Raw genomic sequence first — 27,521 nt, 5'->3', positions numbered from 1 at the left:
TTGCAGCTGAGTATAAACCTGATGCAACGACAGCATGCGAAATTTCTCTCTGCGAATCCACTTGTTTGCTTGTCGCAAATCCAGAATGGGCCTGAACTCGTTCTTGTCCTTCTTGCGAACCAGAAAGAACCGGGAGTACAGACCTCTTCCCCTTTGAGACAGAGGTACGTCCCCTATCGCACTTTTCCTTAACAGGATATCGCCCTCTGCTTGGAGCGCGCGCAGCTGAAACCGCGAGCTGACCGGAGGAATTGCTGGAGGAGGGCCGATGCACCGAAGACTGACTTCGACCCGGCCAACCTTTGTTCGCCGAGGAGCAACAAGCTCTCCCGCGTATGCGCACAATATACTTGTAAAGCATTAAATGGCGGCCCGGGACCACAGGCAAATCCTGGGAGGAAAAACGCCGCTAGAAAGGGCAGAAGGCTTCAAGCCGTTCTCCACGCCCCAAACCTACAGCCTTCCAAAAGTCTCCGATTCAGACTTCATGCGAGCCACTCACTACTCTCATGGCAGCCCAAGGGTTGCCCAAAGAACGGGAGAGTAGAAGCACACTGCTGAGCCGCAGGCTGCAGAGACGTCAGACGAATAAAACTATGGCAACGTAGGACAAACCCACAATACCTGGGGATCGACAGGAGAGAACTCCACACCGACACTGATGCTTAGATCCGAAACTATCAGGCCCATTAGACCATCTCTTGTAAGGCTTCCCACCTGTCTCTCGGCAGGGGAACCACAATCGGTGAAGAAAACACCCCCACAGAGGGATCTTACCACAACGGTCCAGCAACAGCGGGCCACAGCATGATGTCTACATGCCGCCACCCCTGCGACCAAGTCAGGAGCACGGTCAGAGCCAGAACCTCCTGTCAGGTGGTAGTGGACGAAAGTTAAGTCCCGCCAACCAGTTAAGAGTCGGAGAGAGACTCCCCGTACTCATGGAAGACGCATCCCTGGCATCAATGCACTGGGGTTCGCAGACTGAGGGGTGGTCGGGAGAGGGAACCGAGAGAATTCCGAAACATCCCCGGTGGTCTCACCAGTGGTGGTTAAGCAGGAGGCGATGAGTAGGTAGCCTAGCCGATGAGTAGGTATGCAAATACTCAAAACTAAGCATAAGGACCAAACGTCCCTCGCTTACACGTGGTGAGTAGCCACAAACTCCCCCTCAGAAGGGTTCCTCGACGCTGACCAACTGCTCTGCGTCGTGAGTGGACGGTGCCGGGAACACAAAGTCCCCTCCTACGAAGAGAGGCTCACCACGGAGCGAGGCCTGGAACAAGACCCAGGCGTCAAGCGCCGGCAGTATTCTGCGGCTGTAACCCATGACGTAGACCTCACTAAGACGTCACCATCACTAAGACAGTGACTGTCTCTACGACAACGAACACTCAGACGTCAAAATGTCACTACGGTGTCAAACACAGAGACGCCGAGCCATCCCTAACGGTGACGTAGGGACCCAACGGAAGAGAGCAGAGCCCAAGCGACCAACGCCCCAAAAGGAGCATCACTGCTCCATGACGTCGAGCCTCACCGCCCCATGACGTCGAGCATCCCCGCCCCATGACGTCGAGCAACCCCGCCCCATGACGTCGAGCATCCCCGCCCCATGACGTCCAGGCACTCCATGACGTCCAGGCACTCCATGACGTCCAGGCACTCCATGACGTCCAGGCACTCCATGACGTCCAGGCACTCCATGACGTCCAGGCACTCCATGACGTCCAGGCACTCCATGACGTCCAGGCACCCCATGACGTTCAGGCACCCCATGACGTCCAGGCACCCCTTGACGTCCAGGCACCCTATGACGTCCAGGCACCCCATGACGTCGAGGCACCCCATGACGTCGAGGCACCCCATGACGTCGAGGCCCTCCCTGACGTCGAGGCAGACCGGAACGCGTCATAGCTCAAACGTGCCCTTACTGGGGAGAACCCCAGAGATCACAGCATGGTACTCGGTAGAGGACCTGCCCTCTCCTTACCCAGAGGCTGAAGATGCCTTCAAACTCCTCTGTTTGAAACCTGGGAGCCGAAGCCTCCTAGAAAAGAGGGTACAGAGAAGACAGGTGTCAAAAGACACAGGCAAGCACAGAGTACAAACCCTGTGAGCTTCAGCTTTGGTCTTTAGTTCAGCTGCAGACAAAGCACTTGTCAGACTAGAAATAGTCTAAAGGCAAGAAGACTGCAGAAATTCTGCCAAAAAAAACACAGCAGAAAGTAGATAAAGGCCAAAGACGTCGAGTGAAGCTACAAAAATCCAAAATTATCACAAAATTGTATAGAAAAAACTAAAAAATGAAGAGCTAATGCTCCAGGGTCCTGCTAGCAGGAGCCGGAAAAAAGAACTGAAGGTAAAAGGGACCTGCACTGCATTCTGGGATACTGTGAGGTTTCTGGAAGGTTCTCTTAAAGGCACAGTATCCGGTTTTGAGCCACATAATGGCAGCCTATGGGGCTTGTCTGTCCACTTCTTCCTCTCTATCATTCCAGAGGGTTTTGCTGTTGAAGGCAAGATTTTCTCTGTGGAAAACCCTGGACAGGCTGTGCTAATTGTGGATTTTGGTGGAATTTCTAGTTGAAGTACTGGACAGTGTAGCCTGTGGATATAGGCTGCATTATCTGTCTTTAAATTCTCTCAAGTGTCTGTGCAGGTCTGCATATTTTGACAACTTAAGAGATTATTTGTATTGCTCCGGGGTCCGCGCACATGGGCGGGACTATTCACTAGATTATGACTATACACAGAGATCCCCTAATACAGAAACAAGATTACAAATAAAAACACTAATGCCAAAGTCGCATTGAGTTTCGCCTTGGAAGCCTACCAAATAAGTAGAGCGCGTCCGCTTTACTTATCTGTTAGTTTCTATAAAAAAACACCTTGAAGGATCTACACAAATGACCCCTTACTGAGTTCAGAATTTTTTCTACTTTTCAGAATGTATAGCTTTCCAGGATCCATTATTACTTTCACACCCATTTCTACCACTAACTGGAAGGAGGTTGAAAGCACAACAAATAGGAAAAATAAGCTATGTCCCGGTAAAATGGCAAAAAACTGTAGAACATTTTGGTTTTCTGACAAAAGTCTGCCTGTCCCTGAAAGCTGGGAAGATGGTGATTTCAGCACCACAAACAAATCCTTTGTTGAAACCATTTGCAAGGGTGGGGAGAGGACTAGACGCTTTCTTCTGCAGCACTTTTCCCCATTTTTCCAAAATAAAACAAATTTACCTGTATTTTAGATAATTTGCGTCCCCTCCAGGGGAATCCACAGACTCTTGGCACCTTAAAAATACCCATGATGTCGGAAGAAAAGAACACAAATTTGGCGTGGATACCTTACGTGGACAAAATGTTACAGGGGCCTAATCGCGAACAACCAAAGTAGCCATACAAAAAAGGCGTTAGGGGGTGGGGGGTAAAAGGCATAACAGCGAAAGGGTTAAAGAACAGTTTTCAGTCAAAACTGGGCAACATGCAGGAACGGGTGAAGCAAGCAGCAGCGAGGGAAGGGAGGAGGGGCAGGCAAGCAGCAAAAAGGGTGGAGGTCGGGATGGGCAAGCAAGACGCAAGGACACTAATCAAACAAAATCAATATGTACTTGGTCCGTGTGCCGGAGAGACAATAGGAAGTGACGTGAGCAATATGGTGGCCTATTATGAGCCAGCCAAGAAGAGTGAAAATGAAGCCACCAAATAGTAAGTAATGCGCGGTCTGCAAACCCTTCACTGAATACAATACCCCAATCAGCAATAGCGCATACGCGCTGACAGGCAAGACCTATAAAGAAGGGAAGGTAGAGGGAAGTCCTGCCAATCTACCGAAAGAAATGGAGACCTTGTGACATATTTTCAGGTTGTAGCCAATTTGAAGAAGATCACCTCAAGGGGAATTCACATCTCCAAGGCGAAATGTTCTCCGGTTTACTGCCCGAGGACTCCTTACTGTAAATGATTCTGATAATTTTGCATGGCGGGCCCCTCCTCTCCGCCCATATGGAAAGGCAGGTTATGAAGCTCTTAGTCAATTCCACCTAAACACGACAGACTTCCCCAGACTTTTCCATAGAGCGCCTTTCATCAGTCTGCCAGGATCTTCAAGACCCCCTTGCCCTACAACTGATCGATCTATTTTTACCCTTGCACATAGGGTATGACATGTCTGCCAGTAGGTCAAACACTGGAAACACTTGTGGTATATTCAAGAAGGCCATCCAATCCTCCTACCAACGGCTCTACCAATCTTGGCTTATGCTCAGCTATGCCCTTAAATCCTATCGAGCTCTCTGCTCTCAATGGCAGAGTTAGAGTAATAGATGACAAGGACAATGGGCCATATGTATCTAGCACTAATGCGTTCGCAAACGCTGAAATTCGCCGAATTTCGGCGTTTGCGAACGCATTAGTGCTAAATGGTATGTATCAAAGAAATCTGCGTGCAAAATAAGGAAATGCAAAATTTACAATTCCTTATTTTGCGATTGCATTTAAGGAATTGCAAATTTTGCGATTCCTTAAATGCAATGTATGAAGCATAAAAAAATGCAAATTGGCCCTAAGGAATCGCAAATTTCCACCAACTTCAAGTTGGTGGTAATTAGCGAATTCCTTGAAAAATGCACTGTTTCGCATTTTTCAAAGTGCAATGTGAAGCACATACATGTATGTGCGCCACATGTGCACCCATGCTTATTTCAGGGGTGCAACAGGGTGTCCTTTGGACACCCCTGCACCCTTGAAATTATTCTCAATTTGAGATTCTCAAATTGCGATTAAGAATAACTTCCATTCATTCCTATGGGCCTCCTGGCCCAGAGAAATGAATGGGAAAGTATTCTTAATTGTGATTCGCAATTTGCTAATCGCAATTAAGGAATACTAAGAAATCGCTAAAAAAATTGCGATTTTGTACATATATCCCTATTTGCGATTCTCAAATAGCGATTTCTAAAAAAATCGCTATTTGAGAATCGCAAATCAGGTTGTTGATACATATGGCCCCTAGTTTCTTCTCCCCTCGTGACCAGCAAGGAGGCGGTTATTTAAGTGGACCTCATCTCGGATTGTGAGTTTGCTAATGATTTACTGCTACTTCCCTTGTCAGCAACAACTCCCACCGGAGTTTCCTCGCTTAAGAGAACTCTTCCGTTTTGGATTTGAATGGGGAGCTCATATTTGACCCAGGCACGCTTTACCACCCTAAATCCAGCAACTGATCCCCTGTTTACCACATGGCTCAATTTTAAAGATTTATGGAATCGCCACACACAGGCAGCAGTCACTATTTGATGATCACTGAAGTTCCTACAATGCACAGATTAAAGCTCTAGCAAGGATAACATATTGGAACAAGCATTGGAAATGCAATAGGTCTCGCATTAGGAAAGTTTGAGCTATTGGTCTTATAAATGACATTTTTTTTATTTATGTGTTGTTTTTTAAAATAGCTAAATTAATAGCTTTGTCATTTACTATACCAATAGTTATAACTTTCGCAAATGTGACACCTATAGCATTTGTAATGTAACATGTTTTGTATTTACGTGACTTAGATGTATTGATATTACAAATAACAATGGCTTTTAATTTTAAATAATTAATACTTAAATAATTTATTTAATTTGTAATGTCAATAGCTTAAACTTTTGTAAATAACTTTTGTGAAGATTATGTTCAGTGTTTTTTTATTGTGACCAAAATCCAAGAACATAAGTGAAATATTAACATCTTTTTTGTGATTTGTAATAAAGTTTGAAAGCTTTAAAACAGCTTGAAACATTGAAAGAACATATTTGAACCAGTGATACTGTGGTTGCGCTGAGTGATACTGTGGTTGCGCTGAGTGATACTGTGCTTACGCTGAGTGATACTGTGCTTGCGCTGAGTGATACTGTGCTTGCGCTGAGTGATACTGTGCTTGCGCTGAGTGATACTGTGCTTGCGCTGAGTGATACTGTGCTTGCGCTGAGTGATACTGTGCTTGCGCTGAGTGATACTGTGCTTGCGCTGAGTGATACTGTGCCTGCGCTGAGTGATACTGTGCCTGCGCTGAGTGATACTGTGCCTGCGCTGAGTGATACTGTGCCTGCGCTGAGTGATACTGTGCCTGCGCTGAGTGATACTGTGCCTGCGCTGAGTGATACTGTGCCTGCGCTGAGTGATACTGTGCCTGCGCTGAGTGATACTGTGCCTGCGCTGAGTGATACTGTGCCTGCGCTGAGTGATGCTGTGCCTGCGCTGAGTGATGCTGTGCCTGCGCTGAGTGATGCTGTGCCTGCGCTGAGTGATGCTGTGCTTGCGCTGAGTGATGCTGTGGTTGCGCTGAGTGATGCTGTGGTTGCGCTGAGTGATGCTGTGGTTGCGCTGAGTGATGCTGTGGTTGCGCTGAGTGATGCTGTGGTTGCGCTGAGTGATGCTGTGGTTGCGCTGAGTGATGCTGTGGTTGCGCTGAGTGATGCTGTGGTTGCGCTGAGTGATGCTGTGGTTGCGCTGAGTGATGCTGTGGTTGCGCTGAGTGATGCTGTGGTTGCGCTGAGTGATGCTGTGGTTGCGCTGAGTGATGCTGTGGTTGCGCTGAGTGATGCTGTGGTTGCGCTGAGTGATGCTGTGGTTGCGCTGAGGGATGCTGTGGTTGCGCTGAGGGATGCTGTGGTTGCGCTGAGTGATGCTGTGGTTGCGCTGAGTGATGCTGTGGTTGCGCTGAGTGATGCTGTGGTTGAGGGGGTGTGAGGGTGAGGGAGTGAGGGGGTTTGAGGGTGAGTGAGGGGGTGTGAGGGTGAGTGAGGGGGTGAGTGTGAGTGAGGGGGAGAGGGGGTGTGAGGGTGAGGGTGAGTGAGGGTGTGTGAGTGTGTGAGGGTGAAGGGGTGTGAGAGTGTGAGGGTGTGTGAGAGGGGGTGTGAGGGTGCGGGGTTGAGGATGAGGGTGAGTGAGGGTGAGGATGTGTGAGGGTGTGTGAGGGTGAGGGTGTGTGTGAGGGGGGGTGTGAGGGTGTGGGTGAGGGGGTGTGTAAGGGTGAGGGGGTGTGTAAGGGTGAGGGGGTGTGTAAGGGTGAGGGGGTGTGTAAGGGTGAGGGGGTGTGTAAGGGTGAGGGGGTGTGAGAGTGTGTGTGAGGGTGAGTGAGGGTGTGTGTGTGTGTGAGAGTGAAGGGGTGCAAGGGTGAGGGTGAGTGTGAGTGTGGGTGTGAGAGAGTGTGAGGGTGTGTGAGGATGAGGGTGTTTGAGAGGGGGAGTGAGGGTGCAGGGTTGAGGATGAGGGTGAGTGAAGGTGTGCGAGGGTGAGGGTGTGTGTGTGAGGGTGAGGGGGTGTGTGAGGGTGAGGGGGTGTGTGAGGGTGAGGGGGTGTGTAAGGGTGAGGGGGTGTGTAAGGGTGAGGGGGTGTGTAAGGGTGAGGGGGTGTGTAAGGGTGAGGGGGTGTGAGGGTGTGTGAGGGTGAGGTGGGTGAGTTAGGGGGTGTGAGGGTAAAAGGGTTGTGAGGGGGTGTGAGGGCGAGGGGGTTGTGAAATAGGTGAGACCTACAAATCTATCCAACAGCCTTACTGAAGGAGTAATGTGAAGTTCAATAACCAATCAAATGTCAGAAGTGATCCTTCTTGTGTTAATAATAAGGTTCAGGACATCCCAGTAGAACAGCGCACAGCAAACAACCGCAGAAGGCGTAGCAGACTGCCAAGTTACGGAAGCTCCTGCACTTTTAATGGTTTTCAGCTGGCTCCCAAAATGGGGTAGAGGACTTTTATGTTCCGATTTGCTGCACAGAATTGCAAAGGAAAAGATTATAATTTTTATGAATTCCATAGTTCTTGAACATGCTGGAGAGCACCTTCAAAGCGCAAACAACGTTTTTAACAGATTCCTTAAATCGTTGTGATTGGGTGGGTTTTTGGTGGTCAAAAGGACAGCATTCAGGCTGGTTTTCTCAACTATGGAAAATGCTGCATAACCAATGAGTCCCCTCTAAATGCACAAAGGCATTAAAGGGCTTTACCTGCAGAGCAGTGTGAACTGCAGTGGTAGATCAGCTGCTGCAGGGGAGGAGGAGAGGTGGGCTGATCACCGTGGCCCCTGCGGCTATAGAGGTGATCCGGGAGAGGTTGAGCCCGAGCGGCCGATGACGAAGGGCACTCCACTTAACCCGGACATGGGGGTGGGAGGAGTGTTGATTTTGGTGTTAAGAGGGAGGGCACCAAACGGGAGAAATGTTAAAGCTCAATGTGATTAAAAAACAAGTAGGTAGTTAAGCCGCACATACGGACCAAAATGTCATATTAAGCTGAAAATAAAGTGCAGCTAAAGTATTCACACTGAATAAGGTCCGTGACCTGGAGCCCCCGCTCAAAATAGTTTTTGCCAGCACCTGAGCAGCTATGTTTAAAGTCTGGATAGCAGTTTGAAGTAATGGTGTACTGGGAGGAGGCTTTCAAGTGATTCCGAAGGCAGCCATTCGGTGCTGCTGAGAAGGGAATAGAAAGGGCAGAACGAAAGGACCAGGGTAGAGCGTGAGCAGGAGTGAAAACAAAAGCAACATTTTAATGCAAAAACAAATAAAAATAGGCCCATGATGTCATCAGTAGAAGACTACAACACAGCAGGCAATCACCAACAGGGGGCGGAGCGGGAAAAAAAAAAAAACAAGACTGAGGGAAGAGAGAGAAGGGGAGGGTTGAGGAGAAATGCGACACGGCGGGCAGGGGAGGGGGCGGCGTGCATGTGTGTCTGCTACGTTAGCCACGGAGTGAGGCCTGTCTCTGCCGCTGGCTGTGTGCACTACGAGGGTGAACGCTCTCCAGGCCATTGGTGTGCCTGGCTCGAGGGCGCTTCGGCGATTTTCTCAAACAGATAATCTCATGCATGGCAGAAATATTTGTAAGATCCAACTGTAAGTCCCTCGAACAAGGACACAAAGGATCTATCCCAAAAGTAAGCATTAGGCAGCCTAATGAAAACAGGTTTATGAAAAGGGAAAAATACCATGCTTGGACGAAGCCGCAGACTGTTGATATGTGGCGCTCTTCTGCCCCTACTTTCAAAACTGCCATGACGATGCGACACGGCGGGCAGGGGAGGGGAGGGGGCGGAACGGGAAAAAAAAAAAAACAAGACGGAGGGAAGAGAGAGAAGGGGAGGGTTGAGGAGAAATGCGACACGGCGGGCAGGGGAGGGGGCGGAGCGGGTAAAAAAATAAATAAACAAGACGGAGGGAAGAGAGAGAAGGGGAGGGGGGAGGAGAAATGCGACACGGCGGGCAGGGGAGGGGGCGGAGCGGGTAAAAGAATAAATAAACACGACGGCTGGACTAGAGAGAAGGGGTGAGGGGAGGAGAAATGCGACACGGCGGGCAGGGGAGGAGGGGGCGGAGCTGGGGGAGGCTGTGAGATGTGCACGCACTTTTAAGCTCAATGCGCATGCGCATTGAGCTTAAAAGTCACGGGCACTGCAAGGAATCGCCACGATTCCTTGCAAGTTAGTTAAAGAGTGGTTAAGCCCCCATAGTCTCGCAAGCTCGATGCGCATGCGCATCGACAGGCGAGACCTAAAAAGAGTTACTGAATTGAAAACAAGAGCAAGAAGGCAGCGAAACAGGTTAATCAAGTCAGTCACATGGCAATTAAGAACAGACCTGGTGTATCAAAAGAGTAAAAAACACCACATATCAAAAACAAGGAAGACAAAAAGCACTGAAGGGAGAGAGAGAAAATAAGCTACAAATATCACAATCGCAGGGCGTGAAAGCCAGACCAACATTCAAACAAGAGAAAAAATACACACAGCTAAAGTGAGGACAGACAAAACATTTGATCCATATTAGAGGTTGTTCAGATGACAATGTACACATGTGTTTTAAAGAAATAAAGCCAGCCAGAGAGAAAGTTCATACATATGAATTAACATGACCGCACATTCACTCTTCAGCCCAAGCCAACCCTTCTCTTACCTCTTGCAGTGCAAGCAGGGCTGTTGCCTGCCATCGGAAATCGTCCTCCCCCCTCGTGAACATTAAAGTGATCTCGCGGACCTACAAAGTGGAAGAGGAAGAATGCGTGGCACAGATGTTAACATTTTGAATTCTTGAAGTATTCCTTACAAAGGCACAACTGTTCTAACAGAGTTGAGTTGGAATGATCAAGGGAAGTTACTAGTCAATAACAATTTTACAACTGAACTGGTACAAATCACCCACTCACAGCGATGACATTTCTCCATATTTCGAGAGAATGTTAAAACTCTTTTGAAACACCTTTAAAGTAGCATTTACATTTTCCCACATCTAGAATTGTATGACAAACAGGAACACTTCCATTTGTTTTCTTCATCCACTACAAAAATAGCTGTAGAATGGTTAGCCCATCAGTAAGGCACATAGGATATTCAGTGACAACGGGCAGTGCTTGGAAAGGTGCAATGAAACCTGTAAGAATGGGATACTCCAAATGGACCACTGTCCCCACACCAGTTTGTTTTCTCCACATACAAGAAGCAGAGTTCAATGTAGCGATGACAGCGTCAGCTCAAGAGGAAGAGAATTTAAGACTGAATGGGTTAAATGATGCAGCATTCCATAGCTCCTGCTGTAAGTGGCTTCTACCTACAGCCACGTAAAGGTATGTGCATTTGTAAAGCGCACTTTCACCCGCAAGAGTACCCTGGTGTTGAGCAGGTGTGTACCTAGTTCTGCCTGTGGTAGGTTGGTTACACGAAAAGACAGGTCTTAAACTTCTCTGGGAATCAAAAAGAGAGGAGGAGGCTCTTATGTGGAGTGGGAGGCTGTTCCACTCTTCAGGAGCGATGTAAGAGAACTCACGATCTCCTGATCTGGTTTTATTTATTCTTGGCATGTGTGCGAGGAGTCCTGCAGAGCGGGGGGTGTCTGGGTGGTTGTTGATGTGGACGCGCGTTTTATTTTATGTGGAATCAATCTCGTCTTGGTCTCGTTTTGTGATATTCAATGATGACAAGGCCTGAGTAATATGTACAGAAATTGAATGTTCTCACATAAACCAATCTAAACTAGACAGCTTGCAATGCAAGTCTTACTCAAGCACACTACTAGCAACATGCACTAGCATACTGTCTCAGCAGCAGCCATCCTTAGCATACTATGTATAGATAGGACTAAGCGTCTGACCCCGAGTGGACAAAGCATTTGCTCAAACTGTGTTGTCAAGTATTGGAAAATCCCCCACTTTCCCTATCTTTAGGCTTGTAGGTATCACTCACTCTGCCACGCCAGTGGCACGAACCATCTTCCTTCTTTGACTGGTTATATGTTTACAGATTGTGTCATTCTCTTCTCTCTGGACAACTAGATATGATGTATTTGTTCATGACAATGAAGTAATCACCCTGTTACTGTATTCTGATTGGATGAGAGTTTAACCCTTTCCGTGCCCGTGATGGAACCGTTCCGTAACGAGCCTCGGGTGGGCTGTGCTGGTGACGGAACGGTTCCGTCACGGCCCGCTCGCCGCTCCTGCGCAGCTCGAATTCTGCGCCTGCACTGACGTTCTAAAGAGCGGGCGGGCCGTGATGGAACCTTTCCGTCACAAGCAGAGCCCACCCGAGGGCCGTGACGGAGCGGTTCCGTCATGAGTACGGGAGCGCTGCGCGGCCCCGCCTCCCCCTTAGCGCTGCGGCGGAATAGCCGCCGCAGCTAAGGGGTTAACTTGCCTTTTATGGTTTACGGACATAAAATACCCGGTAGAAGTCTCTACTTTAGGCATCTTGCCATTTTAGCTTGGGCCTTCTTGAATTCATGTATAAAGCTGCCTATGAGATGGACTGTGACTCTTATTTAGATTCTACGGTGGAAGGAGATGTAGCTGTCCAGGTAAGTGAGGCCAGAGTTGTGTAGTGCCTTGAATAAGTGAGTGAGGAGTTTGAAAGTATTGTATTTGGGTGTTTGGAGGCAGTGGAGCTCCCAGAGATGTGGTGTGATAGGAGTATTTGGCGCGAGGTTGAAGAGGTGTCTGTTTTTCAAATGTAGCTTGGATCCCATTTAAAGATTTTCCTCTGTATCTTCGGGGTTTGGAAGCAGGATGCAGTAACAGTTGTTGACTTGTGCAGTCATGTCCAGTTTACTTTATGATTATTCCGAGGTTTCTCGCGTCAGTGCTGGATGTGGGTCCGGCCTGCCACTAGTTGGAGTCCCATGGTGAGGTGTTTTTGCTGAAGATTGCTACTTCTCTCATGTCGGTGTTGAGCTTGAGACAGGTGACTTTCATCCACTCGGTCATGCAGTCGGTTAACTAGTTTCTCGTATTGGGGGTCTTGTCCGAGAGGGAGAGTATGAGATGGGTCATCAGTGTAGAAAAATATATTTTGAGGTCATGTGCATGGATCACATTAGCCAGAGGAATCATGTATGCGTTAAAGAGGGTGGTAGCGTCTGAGGGCATATTTGAAGACATGTTTATCTGTGGTGTCTTGACTTTTTCTTCATTTGAGCTCTAGTTTATTGCAGTGGCATTTTGTCAGCCCCAGTAACTCTGTGTACCAACTGGCCTGTGGTTGGGCTCATGCCAATGGATTGCGCTTGAGAGGAGCTAGGGTATCAGTGCAGATGGTGGCCCAGCTGTTGAGGTTCACGATGGCTTTCGGCAAGTTGCTGGTGTGCTCAGGCCTGTGTGTGAGAGGGCGGAAGTCGACTTTATTCTACGATTCTTTTCCAGCTGCAGCAGGCGGTTCCTATGGTTGCAGGTCTGTGGTCCTGCGGGGTGGGTATGCTATAACTGGCGGAAGCGTGATCTGACCAGGTCATAGTTGCTAGCTTGTCCACTGGGAGGTTGCGTTTGAAGAGAAAATCGTGTCCAACAGGTGTCTGGCGGTGTGGGTGGGTTCGGTAAGTTGCTGGGTGTAGCCATGTTTGCTAGGTTTTCTAAAACGGTTGTATAGTTTGGGTCAGTGTCGTCTTCTAAGTTATAAGTAAGGTCTCTGAGGAGGAGGATGTTGTTGAAGATGAGGGGTGGGGTAGCTGGTGAAATTTGTGCAGGATCCTGGTGGGCTGTATACAACGGTTCAGCCCTGGAAGAAGTTGGCTCGGATGTGTATCATGTATGAACATGAGGTGTACCATGTACGTGGTGGGGATGTCTGTGTAGGTGGTGCAGCTGATGGTATCTTTAAAAATAATGGCAACTCCACCTCCAGGCTTGCGCTGACAGTCATGCCTAATGATCATATAGCGATCAGTGATGTCCGAGCAGAGGTTTGGTTAAGCCATGTTTTTGTGAGGAAGACCAGGTCCTAAGCATGGTCGTGCAGTAGGGCCCATATCTCCATTGCATATTTGGCGAGTGAGCGAATGTTGTGAAGCATGCATGCATGCATGCGAGTGTGGTGTGATTTGTAGGTGGGGTTTGGTCTGTGTGAACGGGTGGCTGGTTTGTGCAAGAGTGAGCAAGTTGGTTGCTGGGTGCTGTTGGTGCGGGAGTAGGTGGTGTAGTGTGTGGGAGAATGCATGAGAACTTACAGGAAGTGCATGTGAATGCACCGACCACTCCATTATTTACACCATTACAGGACCACATTGCACAACCCCAACCCTCCCAGCACCTCCCTCCACAGCTGGAAAAATCTGACACAGAACCATTGGACTGATGACCTCAACACCACCAAGCTCAATGTTGCATCCAACATGAAACAGGCAATCGAGAACTTTAACACCTGGATCACCAATGGCGCCAACCGAGCGGCCCCCATCAAACCAGCCAAAACTCGCAGACCCACTAAACAAGCTAGCTGGTAAACTCTGGAACTCAGCATAATGAAACAAAGCTGCAAACAACTAGAGAGAAGATGGCACACCAGCAGAGATTATACAGACGAGCCAGCTTCAAGTCCGCCCACCAACTCAAAAGACGCAAAAAATGGACGCCTCTGCAACCACATTGAGGCTAGCGCTAACCACACCAAGGAACTCTTTCACATCGTCAGAGAGTTCTCCTGCCCAACAGCCACCAAGAACATGATCCCTCCCTCACAGGAACTCTGAGATACTCTAGCAAATCACTTCCAGAATAAGATAACCACCATCTACAGGAACTTTAAGCCCATAACCACGGACCTCCTCAGACTCCACCACTCAAACAGAAGCCTCCCTGACCAACATCTCACTGCACGAGAACAGCTCTTCACACAGGACACAACAGCCATAATGAACTCCATCCACTAATGAGCACTCAGTGACCCCTGACCTCACCACCTCTTAAACTCAAGAAGCAACAAGATCAGCCACCAACTCATCACCATCCTCAATGCATCCATTTCCACTGCCACCTTTCCCAACGCATAGAAACACGCAGAGGTCCGATCTCTCCTCAAAAAACCCTCAGCAGACTTCAGCTATCTCCAGAACTACCGCCCCATCTCGCTGCTCAAGTTTCCTGCCTAGGTCCTGAAGAAAGGCATCAACTGTCAGTTCACCAAACACCTGGAGGGAAACAACCTGCTAGACCCCTCCCAATCTGGTTTCCGAGCCAACCACACAACAGAGACTGCCCTGATTACCAACACGGAAGACACCCGCACCACCCTACTCGACTGAGGAGAATCAGCTGCTACTGATCCTCCTCAACCTCTCTGCAGCCTTCGACACTGTTTCCCACCACTCATCAAGAGACTGCACCAGATCGGAATCAGAGGAGATTGCATCATTCCTCACAGGATGCATGCAGAGAATCTGTCACCTCCCCCTTAACCTCTGAACCCAAGAGCACCATCTGCGGTGTCCCCCCAAGGTTGAGCCCTCAGCCCTACATTCTTCAACATCTACGTGACGCCTCTATTCGACATAGTCAGAACCCATGATATCAACATTATATCCTATGCAGACAACAGCCAGCCCATCCTCTTGCTCTCATCTGACCCCACCACAATGAAGCCCAACTTCCACTACTGCTTGAAGAATGTCACAGCCTGGATGAAGTAAAACTGTCTGAAGCTCAAAACAGACGAGACCGACGTTCTGATCTTTGGCAACCATACCTCCCTCTGGAACGGCATCTGGTGCCCCGCTAAACTCTGGCCCACTCCCAAACCAAAAGACCACGCCCAGAAACTTGACATCATCCTGGACTGCAAACTCACCATGAAACAAAAGATCAACACAGACTCCTCACCCTGCTTTGAAGAATTTTTAAATGACTCCTCCACAAGCACCAGAAAAACAGTAATGTAAGCCTTAATCAATAGCCGCCTGGACTACAGCAGCGCACTGTATGCAAAAACCACCACCGAACTCATGAGAAGGCTCCAGACAGTACAGAATTTGCAGGCCAGACTGATCCTCAACCTATCCAAACAGACCCACATCACCCAGCATCTGTGGAACCCCCAGTAGCTTCCCATCCCGAAACTATGCCTCTTCAAACTACTGACACACCTGCAAAGCCCTCCATGAACAAGGACCAGCATACATGAACCACGGACTGAATTTTCACCGGCCATCCAGAAACCTTTGCTCCACTTCTTTCCCTGACTCAGGGACCGTGCATACGCCATAGCTACAGCAGAGTACGCTCCTTCTCACACCTCGCCCCCAAGTCCCTGTTCGAACAGCACCCTCGATGGTTCTTCACCTAAGCACCAAGATACCCTCCGGGGTGATTAGCTGTACTGTACAAATACCGACTGAATGATTGATCTTAAAATCAAGGTGTTCGACACTGAACAGTATTTGTTGATGGAGCTATAGCTAAAGAACAAGTTACTAACCTCCGGTAACTCTTTTTCTGGTGGATACAGTATCTGCCTATGGATTCCTCACCTTATGAATATCCCCTGTGCCAGCATTCCACGGAAATTTTTCTCTAGCTCTTTGCGTCGACAAGGTAGTCACAATGCCATGGCTCCGCATGACGTCACTGGAGCCATAAGAGGACCACGTCGGCGGGATGACGTCAGTTCTACTCACTTTTTCTGTGCCACCGAGGCAAAATGGGCGGACCGACCATAGAGACAATGTATACATAGTACACAGTAATCACACAATACACACAGTGTAAAATGAAATAGGAAATCAAAAAGGCAACAAGCATTTTCTATAAGCCTACACAAAGGCAAATGGAAGCAATACAAAATGACAATATGAAATAACCATATTTATCAATACCTCTTTTACGGTATAAAAGATTGGATAACGGGGAGGAGGGTGGGTCAGTGAGGAATCCACAGGCAGATACTGTATCCACCAGAAAAAGCGTTACCTTAGGTAAGTAACTTGTTCTTTTGATGGATACATCTGCCTGTGGATTCTTCACCTTATGAATAAAATCCCACAGCAGTCCAACCCCCGGGGGAGAGTGTCCACCCTCTATACCAAAAAGTCTTGTAAAACAGAGCGCGCAATATGACCGTCCCTCCTCACCTCGGAATCTAAGCAGTAATGCTTCGCAAAAGTGTGGAGGGAGACCCAAGTTGCGGCCTTACAGATGTCCAACACATAACACCCCTAGATAAGGCAGAAGTAGATGATTTACCCCTGGTGGAATGAGCTCTAATGCCTTCAGGAGGCTCCTTACCAGCCAGAGTGTAGCAGATCTTGATGCACAAGATGACCCATCTGGATGAAGTGCGCTTGTGCACCGCCTTGCCCTTCATATGTCCAGCATAGCCCACAAAGAGGTGATCATCCTGACGGAAGTGCTTTGTTCTATCCAAATAGAAACTAGTCGCCTCTTTGGATCCAAGCAATGACGTCTCCCCTCCTCCTTGGAAGGGGGGAGGATAGAAAGTAGGGAGGGTAATGGACTACCCTAGATGGAAGGAAGTTACCACCTTAGGCAGAAAAGCAGCCCTGGTCCTGAAGACCATCCTTTAAGCATGTATGGTCAGAAAAGATGGCTTTGAACTCAAAGCCTGAAGCTCACTCAGCCTCCTGGCCGAAGTGATCGCCACAAGGAAGACCGTTTTGAATGACAACAGTCTCAAAGGACAACTGTGCATGGGTTCAAACGAGGAACCCATTAAAAAAAGTGAACATTAGATTTAAATCCCACGGGGGCATAATAAAAGGAGTTGGAGGAAACATGTTTGTCAGTCCCTTAATGAACCTTAAGACTATAGGAGACTTGAAGAGATGGCTGATCAGGCAAACAAAGAAAAGCCGATAAAGCTGACAAGTATCCTTTAACAGTGGCCACAGCATAACCCTGCTGGGCCAAATGAAGCAAAAAATAAAGAACATCAGAAAGATGTGCTTTCAAGGGATCAATAGATTTCACTCCACACCATTTAACAAATTTTGACCACCTATAGCAGAGTTATTCAAACTGTGGGGCGTGCCCCCCCGGAGGGAGGGGGGGGGGGAGGGGGGGGGGGGAGGGAGGGGCGTGCGGGACGCCATCTCAGGGGGGGCGCGCACTCCACCATAACATTTCACCTCTCATCGTTTCCCACAGCGGAGAGGCAGAGTGGAGCTGCAGGGGCCCCAAGAAGGGGTAAAGACCATCAAAGCCTCATTAGCAAGCAAATGGACTTTAAAAGACCTGTGAAGAGACGGCAAAACAGCAGGTGAAAAGGAGGGCAGACTATTCAGAAGTAATGTTGAAATATCCCGCCTTCATTTGGTGACGTAAACATCCAACTAGAAGGGAGTATAGGAGTCTCGAAGACCTTTCCGTTTTTCATATAGGCGCAATAAAATACATTTGTTGGCAAGAAACTTTGGTGCGCGAGGAGGAGCAGAGACTAGCGAAACCGGATATGGAGCGCGACAACGAAGAGGGGCCCAAGTTCAACAAGCATTGGAAATGCAATAGGTCTCGCATTAGGAAAGTTTGAGCGATTGTTATTGTAAATGACACTTTTTTATTTATGTGTTGGTTTTTAAAATAGCAAAATTAATAGCTTTGTCAGTTACAATGTCAATAGTTTTAACTTTCGCAAATGTGACACCTATAGCATTTGTAATGCAATGTGTGTTGTATTTACGTGACTTAGATGTATTGATATTACAAATCACAATGGCTTTTATTTTTGTAAATGATTAATACTTAATTAAAAGTTATTTTAATTTATAATGGCAATACCTTAAACGTTTGTAAATAAGTTTTGTGAAGATTATGTTCAGTGTATTTTATTGTGACGAAAATCCAAGCACATTGCATTTGCACCTACACACACACAGAGCCACACACACACACACACACACACACACACACACACACACATAGATGTGGTGGATCTGGGGGATATGGTGGTGGTGGATGTGTTTGTGGATGTGGTGGTGGATGCGGTGGTGGTCATGGATGTGGTGTTGGTGGATGCAGTGGTGGTGGATGCGGTGGTGTTGGAAGTGTTGGTGGATGTGTTGGTGGATGTGTGGTGGTGGTGGGTGTGGTGGATGTGGTGGTGAAAGTGGTGGTGGATGTGGTGGTGGATGTGGTGGTGGATGTGGTGGTGGATGTGGTGGTGGATGTGGTGGTGGATGTGGTGGAGGATGTGGTGGAGGATGTGGTGGTGGAGGATGTGGTGGTGGAGGATGTGGTGGTGGAGGATGTGGTGGTGGTGTATGTGGTGGTGGTGGATGTGGTGGTGGATGTGGTGGTGGATGTGGTGGTGGATGTGGTGGTGGATGTGGTGGTGGATGTGGTGGTGGATGTGGTGGTGGATGTGGTGGTGGTGGATGCGGTGGTGGTGGATGCGGTGGTGGTGGATGCGGTGGTGGTGGATGCGGTGGTGGTGGATGCGGTGGTGGTGGATGCGGTGGTGGTGGATGCGGTGGTGGTGGTGGGTGTGGTGGTGGGTGTGGTGGTGGTGGGTGTGGTGGTGGTGGGTGTGGTGGTGGTGGGTGTGGTGGTGGTGGGTGTGGTGGTGGTGGGTGTGGTGGTGGTGGGTGTGGTGGTGGTGGGTGTGGTGGTGGTGGGTGTGGTGGTGGTGGTGGGTGTGGTGGTGGATGTGGATGTGGTGGTGGTGGATGCGGTGGATGTGGTGGTGGTGCATGCGGTGGATGTGGTGGTGGATGTGGCGGTGGATGTGGATGTGGTGGTGGATGTGGTGGTGGATGTGGTGGTGGTGGATGCGGTGGTGGTGGTGGTGGATGGGGTGGTGGTGGTGGTGGGTGTGGTGGATCTGGTGGCGGTGGATGTGGCAGTGTATGTGGCAGTGTATGTGGCAGTGGTTGTGGTGGTGCATGTGGAGGTGGATTTGGAGTTGATGGTGGATGTGGTGGTGGTGGATGCGGTGGTGGTGGTGGATGCGGTGGTGGTGGTGGATGGGGTGGTGGTGGTGGATGGGGTGGTGGATGTAGTGGTGGTGGGTGTGGTTAACTAAAACGAGGATGTAAGGGGTTAAATGTATGCCGAAGGTAAATTCAGACTGAAGGGGCCTCATGATTAAGTGGTACAGCTGTTTCTGTGTTAAATAGTTGTAAGAGGCATACACAATCATTGTCTTATCTTATGTTTATGCTGCTGTGGTAATAAACTGGAATTTGAACTTTCCACTGTAGTAATAAACGTGGAGTGTGCGGTAACTTTCACTACGGAGAAGAGTTAGCGGCATGGGTGTGGGCAGTGTATTTGTATTGTAATGGGAGCATCTCAGCCATAACATATGGAATTGGGGGAGAGGAGAGATACACAGCGCACTAAGTGCTGGAGGGAATGACGGGTAGTGTGAGGGAGCGGAGAGTGAGCACCCCGCCGGCCTGGAAGTGGGAACTCAGCCCAGCGCGTGGCTGTGTGCAGCGAGGTGTGCCCTGCGGCTGCAGCAGGCATCAGTCAATGCAGCTCCCAGCGGCCCCTGCGGAAGGCACTGCGTTGTACACTATTCACTCATGTGATGGGGGGAGCACCGCAGGGAAGACGGGGACCCCCCTGGAAGGTAGGAAGGCCCAAGCGGGAGGGGGTGAGGGGCAACGGCCGTGCGGGGGCGACACAGGAGGAGATATAGTGAGGAGAGAGGCCGGTAAATAGACCTATGAGGGAGAGAGAGGGTGGGATAAAGATGGGGCTGAGGAAGAGAGAGGGAGGGGAGGTTTTGAGGACGAGGGTTGGGGGCGAAGGCGTGGAAAAGAGAGGGTAAGTAGCAAGCATGGAGAGCGAGGCTAGTAATAAATGTGGAGTGTGCGGTAACTTTCACTACGGAGAAGAGTTAGCGGCATGGGTGTGGGCAGTGCATTTGTATTGTAATGGGAGCATCTCAGCCATAACATATGGAATTGGGGGAGAGGAGAGATACACACAGCGCACTAAGTGCTGGAGGGAATGATGGGTAGTGTGAGGGAGCGGAGAGTGAGCACCCCACCGGCCTGGAAGTGGGAACTCAGCCCAGCGCGTGGCTGTGTGCAGCGAGGTGTGCCCTGCGGCTGCAGCAGGCATCAGTCAATGCAGCTCCCAGCGGCCCCTGCGGAAGGCACTGCGTTGTACACTATTCACTCATGTGATGGGGGAGCACCGCAGGGAAGACGGGGACCCCCCTGGAAGGTAGGAAGGCCCAAGCGGGAGGGGGTGAGGGGCAACGGCCGTGTGGGGGCGACACAGGAGGAGATATAGTGAGGAGAGAGGCCGGTAAATAGACCTATGAGGGAGAGAGAGGGTGGGATAAAGATGGGGGCTGAGGAAGAGAGAGGGGGGGGAGGTTTTGAGGACGAGGGTTGGGGGCGAAGACGTGGAAAAGAGAGGGTAAGTAGCAAGCATGGAGAGCGAGGCGAAGAGTGGAGGCGGCGGCAAGGCTCGAGTGTGAAGAGGAGGCGGATGAAGCAGCACTGAGAATACTTACAGGAAAAACAAGCTTCTGTGTCTGCGACACGGCGGGGAGGGGGCGGAGCGGGAAGAGGTGCGACACGGCAGGCAGGGGAGGAGAGTAGGAGGAGGAGGGGGGAGGAGAGTAGGAGGAGGAGGGGGGGGAGGAGAAATGAGACACAAACAAGACGGAGGGAAGGCAGATAAGGGGAGGGGGGGAGGAGAAATGCGACACGGCGGGCAGGGGAGGCGGCGGAGCGGGGAGAGGGTGTGAAAGCAGCAGGGGCCTGGAGAGCGGCTGAGGGAACTGATGTGCACGCGCTTTTAAGCTCAATGCGCATGCGCATTGAGCTTAAAAGTCACGGGCACTTCAAGGAATCTCCACGATTCCTTGCAAGTTAGTTAAAGAGTGGTTAAGCCCCCATAGTCTCGCAAGCTCGATGCGCATGCGCATCGATAGGCGAGACCTAAAAAGGAGACCATGAATAAGATACTGCAGCTCAATTTCAAAGATGATAAAATTTGAGTCAGTAATGACGCACTGCTTCTGATGTCTGAGATGCTGAAAGTTTTCGTCCGAGAGGCAGCCGCTCGGGCAGCAAGACAGGCTGAAGCAGAGAAGGTGCCAATTGTTGACATTGAACATCTGGAGAAGGTGCTACCACAGCTGCTTCTGGATTTTTAAGGATACAGCACTTCTTTATTCTATGGCAGTGCTTCACTTTCACCTTGTTCTCCAGGGTTCAGCCTTCGCAGTGTTCCAAAGTGCCTGTTGTGTCCAGAAGGGCTGCCGCCACAGGAAGAGTGAGCCAGAATGAAACCTCCCCTCCCCGCCCTATCCCTTTCACGTTGGCAAGAGGCTCACGTGGGTGTTGTTTTGCTGCCTGATCCATACTGCACTGCAAGTTCTAGCTCAGAGCCTCTCGGACGCACTTAAACCAGCTGAATACTCCTCTTTTATCCACACTGCCCTGCATTGGGGCCACCAGCGGACCCTCTATTCCCTCTGCCCACTCAGCGCAGAGCGTCCCTTGCTCGCTTGCTGCTTCACTCCAAACTGCCCTCTTTTAAGTTAGCTCACCGTCCATTCCCAATTTGGGCCAGTCCAGACCTCCCCTCCCCTCTTCTGGTTGCATACTGTCCTGCTTTTTTTCCGCACAAAGCCACAGACTTCCTCTTTGTCCTTTTAAGCTTGCAGCCATGCTTGATCTTCAGCACAGTATTTCTTAATACACGTCTTATGTCCTCCCAAAAAAATAAAAGACCTGTGAAGTACTCAGGTGCAGCTGTGTGTGCGCCTGCGAAGCGGTCTCATCCCGGGCTGCCACCCACAGGTGCAGGAGGGGGGGAAGAGGGGAAGCCCTTTAAGTCCAATGGGCATTGCGGGCCTGTTCTTCACCCATTTCGAATGGGGCTTTTGGAATAGAGAACAGCAGCCAATTAGCACATAGGAATGTCACCACTGACGTGCTACCAATGAAGTGGACAGCACCATAGATGGCAGGAAGTGCCGCGAAATTTGTGTGCACAAAGCTCCTGCATACTACTACCTTTTGGTAGTGTGGCACTTCTTCACTCCTGCTGTTTGCCCTGCGTGCTGCCTCGCTGTGAAGGTTTATGCCTCTGAGCATTTTAAAATCATCAACAGGTAAGTCAGATCTGAAGAGAAAGCGAACAGACAGTCCTTCATTGGGCATTTGCTTGCCTGAAAGTAGTATGTTCACTTTCGGTTTCACAGCATAGTGAACATCGCATACTCCCTGTATCCTATTTTTAACTGTCTCACTTAATGTCTGCCTCTTTCTTTAGTTCCATTGTTTATTTATTTGGGAGTTTTATAACCCCTTGCCAGTAAACGTTTGGTTACTTCACTGGGCAGTTTTGATTTAAGCCTGGCACCCTCAGGCATAAAACACCCTAATTAAAGCCCCCTACAACATCCATTGCACGATAGGCAGAGGCTTTGCATCTTCAGGTTTAGCACCCTACTCTAACCTCAGCATCCTAGTTCCTCACCTAGATATGGTGCAGGGTTGTCCTTTTCGGAGGGGCACCTCCTAATACAGCCACTTTCTCCAATCTTCACACTCCTGGGACAGAGTTGGCATCTTGCGCCAGAGAACCCATAAATACAGCAACATACTAAAATGTACCCTCCAGGACACCCTTCTACATGTGGTATACACCTGACATTTCTAGGCACAGCAGCTGGGATATTAATCCTCCTAGGTCACACATCCCAGACACTGGGTATCCTTTGGCCTATTGTTATATTTTCAAACTTGCACCCTTCAGAAGCAAATCACCAGCATTATGATAAAAATGCAGGGTCTACAGCACTACAGAAGTAGGAAGTTCCTTTACATTGGCGGTGAAGGAGAAAGCCTTCAGCCTCAAAGTCTATCCCAGGGATGAACTTGTACCAATTACTACCCCAGAGGAGTGACCTACTTCACCTGATCCCAGAAATCCTGGCCACTACCATTGTCCCAAAGAAGACACCTGCCTCACTCCCAGGTCCAGGGAACAGGGACATCTTAAGGATTTTGGGGGGCCATATTCAGAACAGCTTTGATTTATGATCCAGTTTCAGCTCTTTCATGCCCTCTTCGGTCTGGTCACTGACCTTGCACTGGCACACTGGTGCAAATTCTAAAGGTGTTGACATTTCATATTCAGGGATAGTGACGTGTGTATTCAATATTGTAACACAGCGGCATCTCACTAATATTACTGTAAATAATCTCTGTGACAAGGTCCCATTTCTTGTATGTGCAGTGCTGTTTTGTTCTAAAATAAACTTTTTTATAAGTGTTGCATGAAACTTAAACATATTTGTCTGCAAAATGTCTTTAGTAGACTCACACATCACCACACTAAACATAAATTAAAGGAAAATGCTATTTAAAACAACCTGTTTAAGAATGATTCAAGATAGTCAGGGTAAGACTCTCTCCAGAACAGAGCTGGCTCTATCAGGGGTCCCCCTTAAAAGCTGGGGCCCTGGGCCAGAGCCCACGTTGCCTATGTCTTAAAAAGTCTCTGCTAGGGAAGACACCTGCTACAACCTGTGTATCAAATAAACTGCTTACCTCAATGCCTGGCAGAGGGAGTCAACCGCTTTTTTTCATGGAAAGAGAAGCTGTGATAGGATGGGCAGTGCAGGGATGGGGAGTTTTTTCTCGGAGGTGAGAATGGGACAGTGCTGCTTAGGATGGCCAGAGTTGAAATTGTTTTTTTTAATGCCATTGGACAGTGCTTCTCAGTGTAGAGCATGGTCTTTGAATGGTACTCTTTATTGACCACAGAAGTTTCTTTGAGGAGGCTTTGCAAGAATTAAGTGGAGAACCAGTAACAATTTGCACACATTTAATCTTGAAAAATGTAGTTTTGGACTGTGTAGTAAGCCTCTGTCATTTCACCGCACCAACTCGCAAATCTGCAGTTTTCTAAACACTCACTGTTTTAACATTATTAGCCAGATATGGACTGGGAATTGCGGATGGCGGTCGATTATGTAGAATACTAGGTTCCAGAATTTTTTGTCAAGTGGTGGGAGGGCCCGACATCTAAAATTCAGCGGGGGGGGGGGGGTTAGGGGGGGCTCAACCTAAAAAAGTTTGAAGACCTCTGACAGATAGACTTGGTGTAGGCTGGCCGATAAAATAACATCCACCACGTCAGGCGGGAGAGAAAAAGAATTTAGGTTACCCCGTTCAATCTCCAGGCATGAAGGTGCAGGCTCTGGAGGTGGGGGTGTAGAACCTGCCCCACCGACTGCGAGAGGAGGTCTACCCCGAGAGGGAGATGGAGGAGAGGGTGCGCAAGAGGTGAAGAAGGTCTGTGTACCACAGCCTTCTTGACCAATCCGGGTCGATCAATATGAATCTGAAAGAAACAGGTTAGTATTAGATTCCTTATCTTAGAATATCCCCAGGCGTCATACTGGATCTGGAGATTTTGCGTAGCAGTACCCCTGCGCATCGGTAGGCGTCGTCTGCGGCTCCGCATCCGTCGTCGTTGGCGCCGGGATGACGTCGTTCGGAGTACTCAGACGCCACCCTCGCGCGCATCAGTTCTTTTTTCCGCGCCAGCAAGCGCAGGTCCGGAGAAAGTGGTACCTTTTAGTCACTTTTTGACTAAGCTTTTTTGATCCTTTTTGGATCCGTTTGGAGTCTAACGACTCCATCGGTGCCGGTAGGGATGCCCGGGTTCAAGCCCTGTGCCGACTGCAACCGACTAATGTCGGTTACCGACCCCCACCGCCGGTGCCTACAATGCCTGGGGCCCGACCACGATGACAAGTCGTGCCCCGACTGCCGGGCCTGGACGTCGAAGGCTAGGCGGGAGCGGTCCCGCAAGCGCCTCGAGCTCCGGCAGTCGGGCCCGGGCCGCTCGAGGGCCCGGTCCGGAAGGAGATCGGGGGACCGGTCGCGGGGCTGGAGTCATCACAGCTCAGCGAGTCGACACCACTCGTCGGGCTTCAAGTCCTCAGGTAAGAGGCACAAGTAGTCGAAGTGGCGACATCGCTCTTCTGAAACCCCCCCCCTCGCGGCTCCGCCGCAGGCATCGCAGCCTGCTCCATACCCGCCGGTCCCTGGGCAGAACACGACGCCGGAGGAGATCGATGCCTTCCTCATGGCCATGAGGTCGCTCTCTCCTCCGTAGGATTCCCCGGCGCCTTTGGGCCCAGCGGACAGGGCCGGGTGCTTTGGCACCGTCGGGTGCTTCCGGATCCAGGTCACCACTGGTCGACCTTACGACCCCACCGGCGTCGACCCCTAGGGGTGTCACCCCCGGCGCTGTCCTCGGACGGCGCCGTCCCTGGTCCAACCCTCTGTCCGGATCCGGTGCCGGAGCGGCATCACTCGACGCTGCGTTCGGCACCTGCCATCCTTTATCCCTGAATTTCAGGACATGGACGACGAGGGAGACTGGGGGGGGTCTGAGGACCCCCTGGCACGTGAGTACCAGTCATATGAGGACTGGACACAGGAACTAGAGGAAGCCAGTGGCCTGGATACCCCCCCAGCCAACTCCAGACTACGGCCGACCTCCTGCACCTGCTGGGGTTCTCCATCAATGTGCCGAAGCCGCACCTGTGTCCCTCTCAGAAGCTCCTCTTCATCGGAGCGTTTCTAGACTAGGCACAGTTTAGGGTTTATCCTACTGAACAGCGGGTTCGGGATATTTCGGCTCTGATTCCGATCTTTCAGCCTTTATCTCGAGTCTCGGTCAGGTTGGCGCTGCGGCTTCTGGGGCTGATGGCCTCCTGCATCCTTCTGGTGCATCACGCCAGGTGGCGGATGCGGGCTCTGCAGTGCAACCTGTTTCTTACAGATATATCATTACCGAAGGTAAGTAACTTGTGCTTTGGACCCGGTCTTGGCGAATCTTCCTCAGAACCCGAGGAATCAAGGGTATGGGAGCTGTGAGCTACAACTCAACTGAAATGTGTCCCCCAACATCCCCTACAGCGGAAACTAGAGACTGCAGAATGACAGGCAGTGCGCATTCTCGAGAGTAGCAACAAAGTCCACCCAAGGAGTCTCCCACATCCGAAAATGTGTCGAATTACCTCCGGATGAAGCCTCCACTCATGGTCGGCGGAGAACTGCCGACAGACTGTCTGCACGAACTTTCAGCACCCCGGCTAGATGATTTGCCATCAAACAAATCCGATGGTCCTGAGCCCAGGACCAGAGTCGCAAAGCCTCCCTGCAGAGACGGTACGACCCCACTCCTCCCTGCTTGTTGACATACCAAATCGCAGCAGTGTTGTCCGTCAGGACTTGAACCGACTGACCGCGAAGGGAAGGGAGAAAGGCCTTGAGCGCTAAACGAATCGCCCGCAATTCCAGAAGATTGATATGAGACAACCTTTCCTCTCAAGACCAAAGACCCTTGATCTCCAGATCCGCCAAATGAGCTCCCCACCATAGGGTAGAGGCATCCGTTATCACAGTGGCCTTCCATGGAGGAAGGTGGAAGGGATTCCCTTGAGACAGATTGTTCTCCACGCTCCACCAAGATAGATCCGCTGCAGCTTCTCTGGAAATCCTGACTGGTTCCCTGAGATCTCCGTTGTGCGGATACCACTGCCTGCGGAGGCACCACTGGAGTGCCCTCATGTGCCAGCGTGCATGGTTGACCAACAGAATGCAGGAGGCGATAAGACCGAGCAGGTGAAGGATCTTCAGAACTGGAACAACCGCTCCATTGTGGAATAAAGGGATCATCTCCTGAATGTCGAGAATTCTTTGTGGTGGAGGAAATGCTCAACACACAGTAGTGTCCAGTCCAGCGCCTATGAACAGGTTGCACTGAGAGGGCACCAGGTGAGATTTGGGCACACTTATTGAAAAACCCAATTTGAACAACAGATGAGTTGTTACCTGTAGATGATTACGCACCATCTCTGGCCCCTATGCTTTCAGAAGCCAGTCGTCCAGATAGGGGAAAACCGGAATCCCTGACCTCCTGAGATGGGCAGCCACCACCCTGGTGAAGACTCGAGGTGCAGTAGTAAGACCAAACAGAAGGACTGCAAACTGATAATGATACGACCCAACCGTAAATCTGTGTTACTTCCTGTGCAACTTTAGGATTGGGATGTTAAAATACGCATCCTGCAAGTTGATGGACACCATCCAGTCCTTTTGTTGCAGCGCCTGAAGAACCTGCGCTAGGGTGAGCATCTTGAATCTCTTATGCTTGAGGTAAAGATTCAAAATTCTGGGATCCAGGATCAGGCGCAACCTGCCATCCTTTTTGGGAATCAGAAAATCTCTGACCCCTTTCCTGCTCCGGAACCACCTCTATTGCACCTT

At 49.9% G+C, this 27,521-nt stretch overlaps 1 protein-coding gene across 1 annotated transcript in view; it reads right to left on the bottom strand.

The window, feature by feature from the left end:
- The window catches only part of LOC147717744 (histone H3-like centromeric protein A), a 176,846-nt gene that overhangs the window by 70,823 nt on the left and 78,502 nt on the right, over positions 1 to 27,521 (bottom strand). The window contains exon 4 of the mRNA XM_086924526.1: positions 9,945 to 10,025. Within this exon, the coding sequence (XP_086780652.1) occupies positions 9,945 to 10,025 (81 nt within the window). The remainder of the gene's footprint in view (positions 1 to 9,944; positions 10,026 to 27,521) is intronic.

The sequence above is a fragment of the Lissotriton vulgaris genome, chromosome 5 (assembly GCF_964263255.1).
Source record: "Lissotriton vulgaris chromosome 5, aLisVul1.2, whole genome shotgun sequence".
Classification (NCBI taxonomy): Eukaryota; Metazoa; Chordata; class Amphibia; order Caudata; family Salamandridae; genus Lissotriton; species Lissotriton vulgaris.
This window is presented reverse-complemented; position numbering and strand designations above follow the sequence as displayed.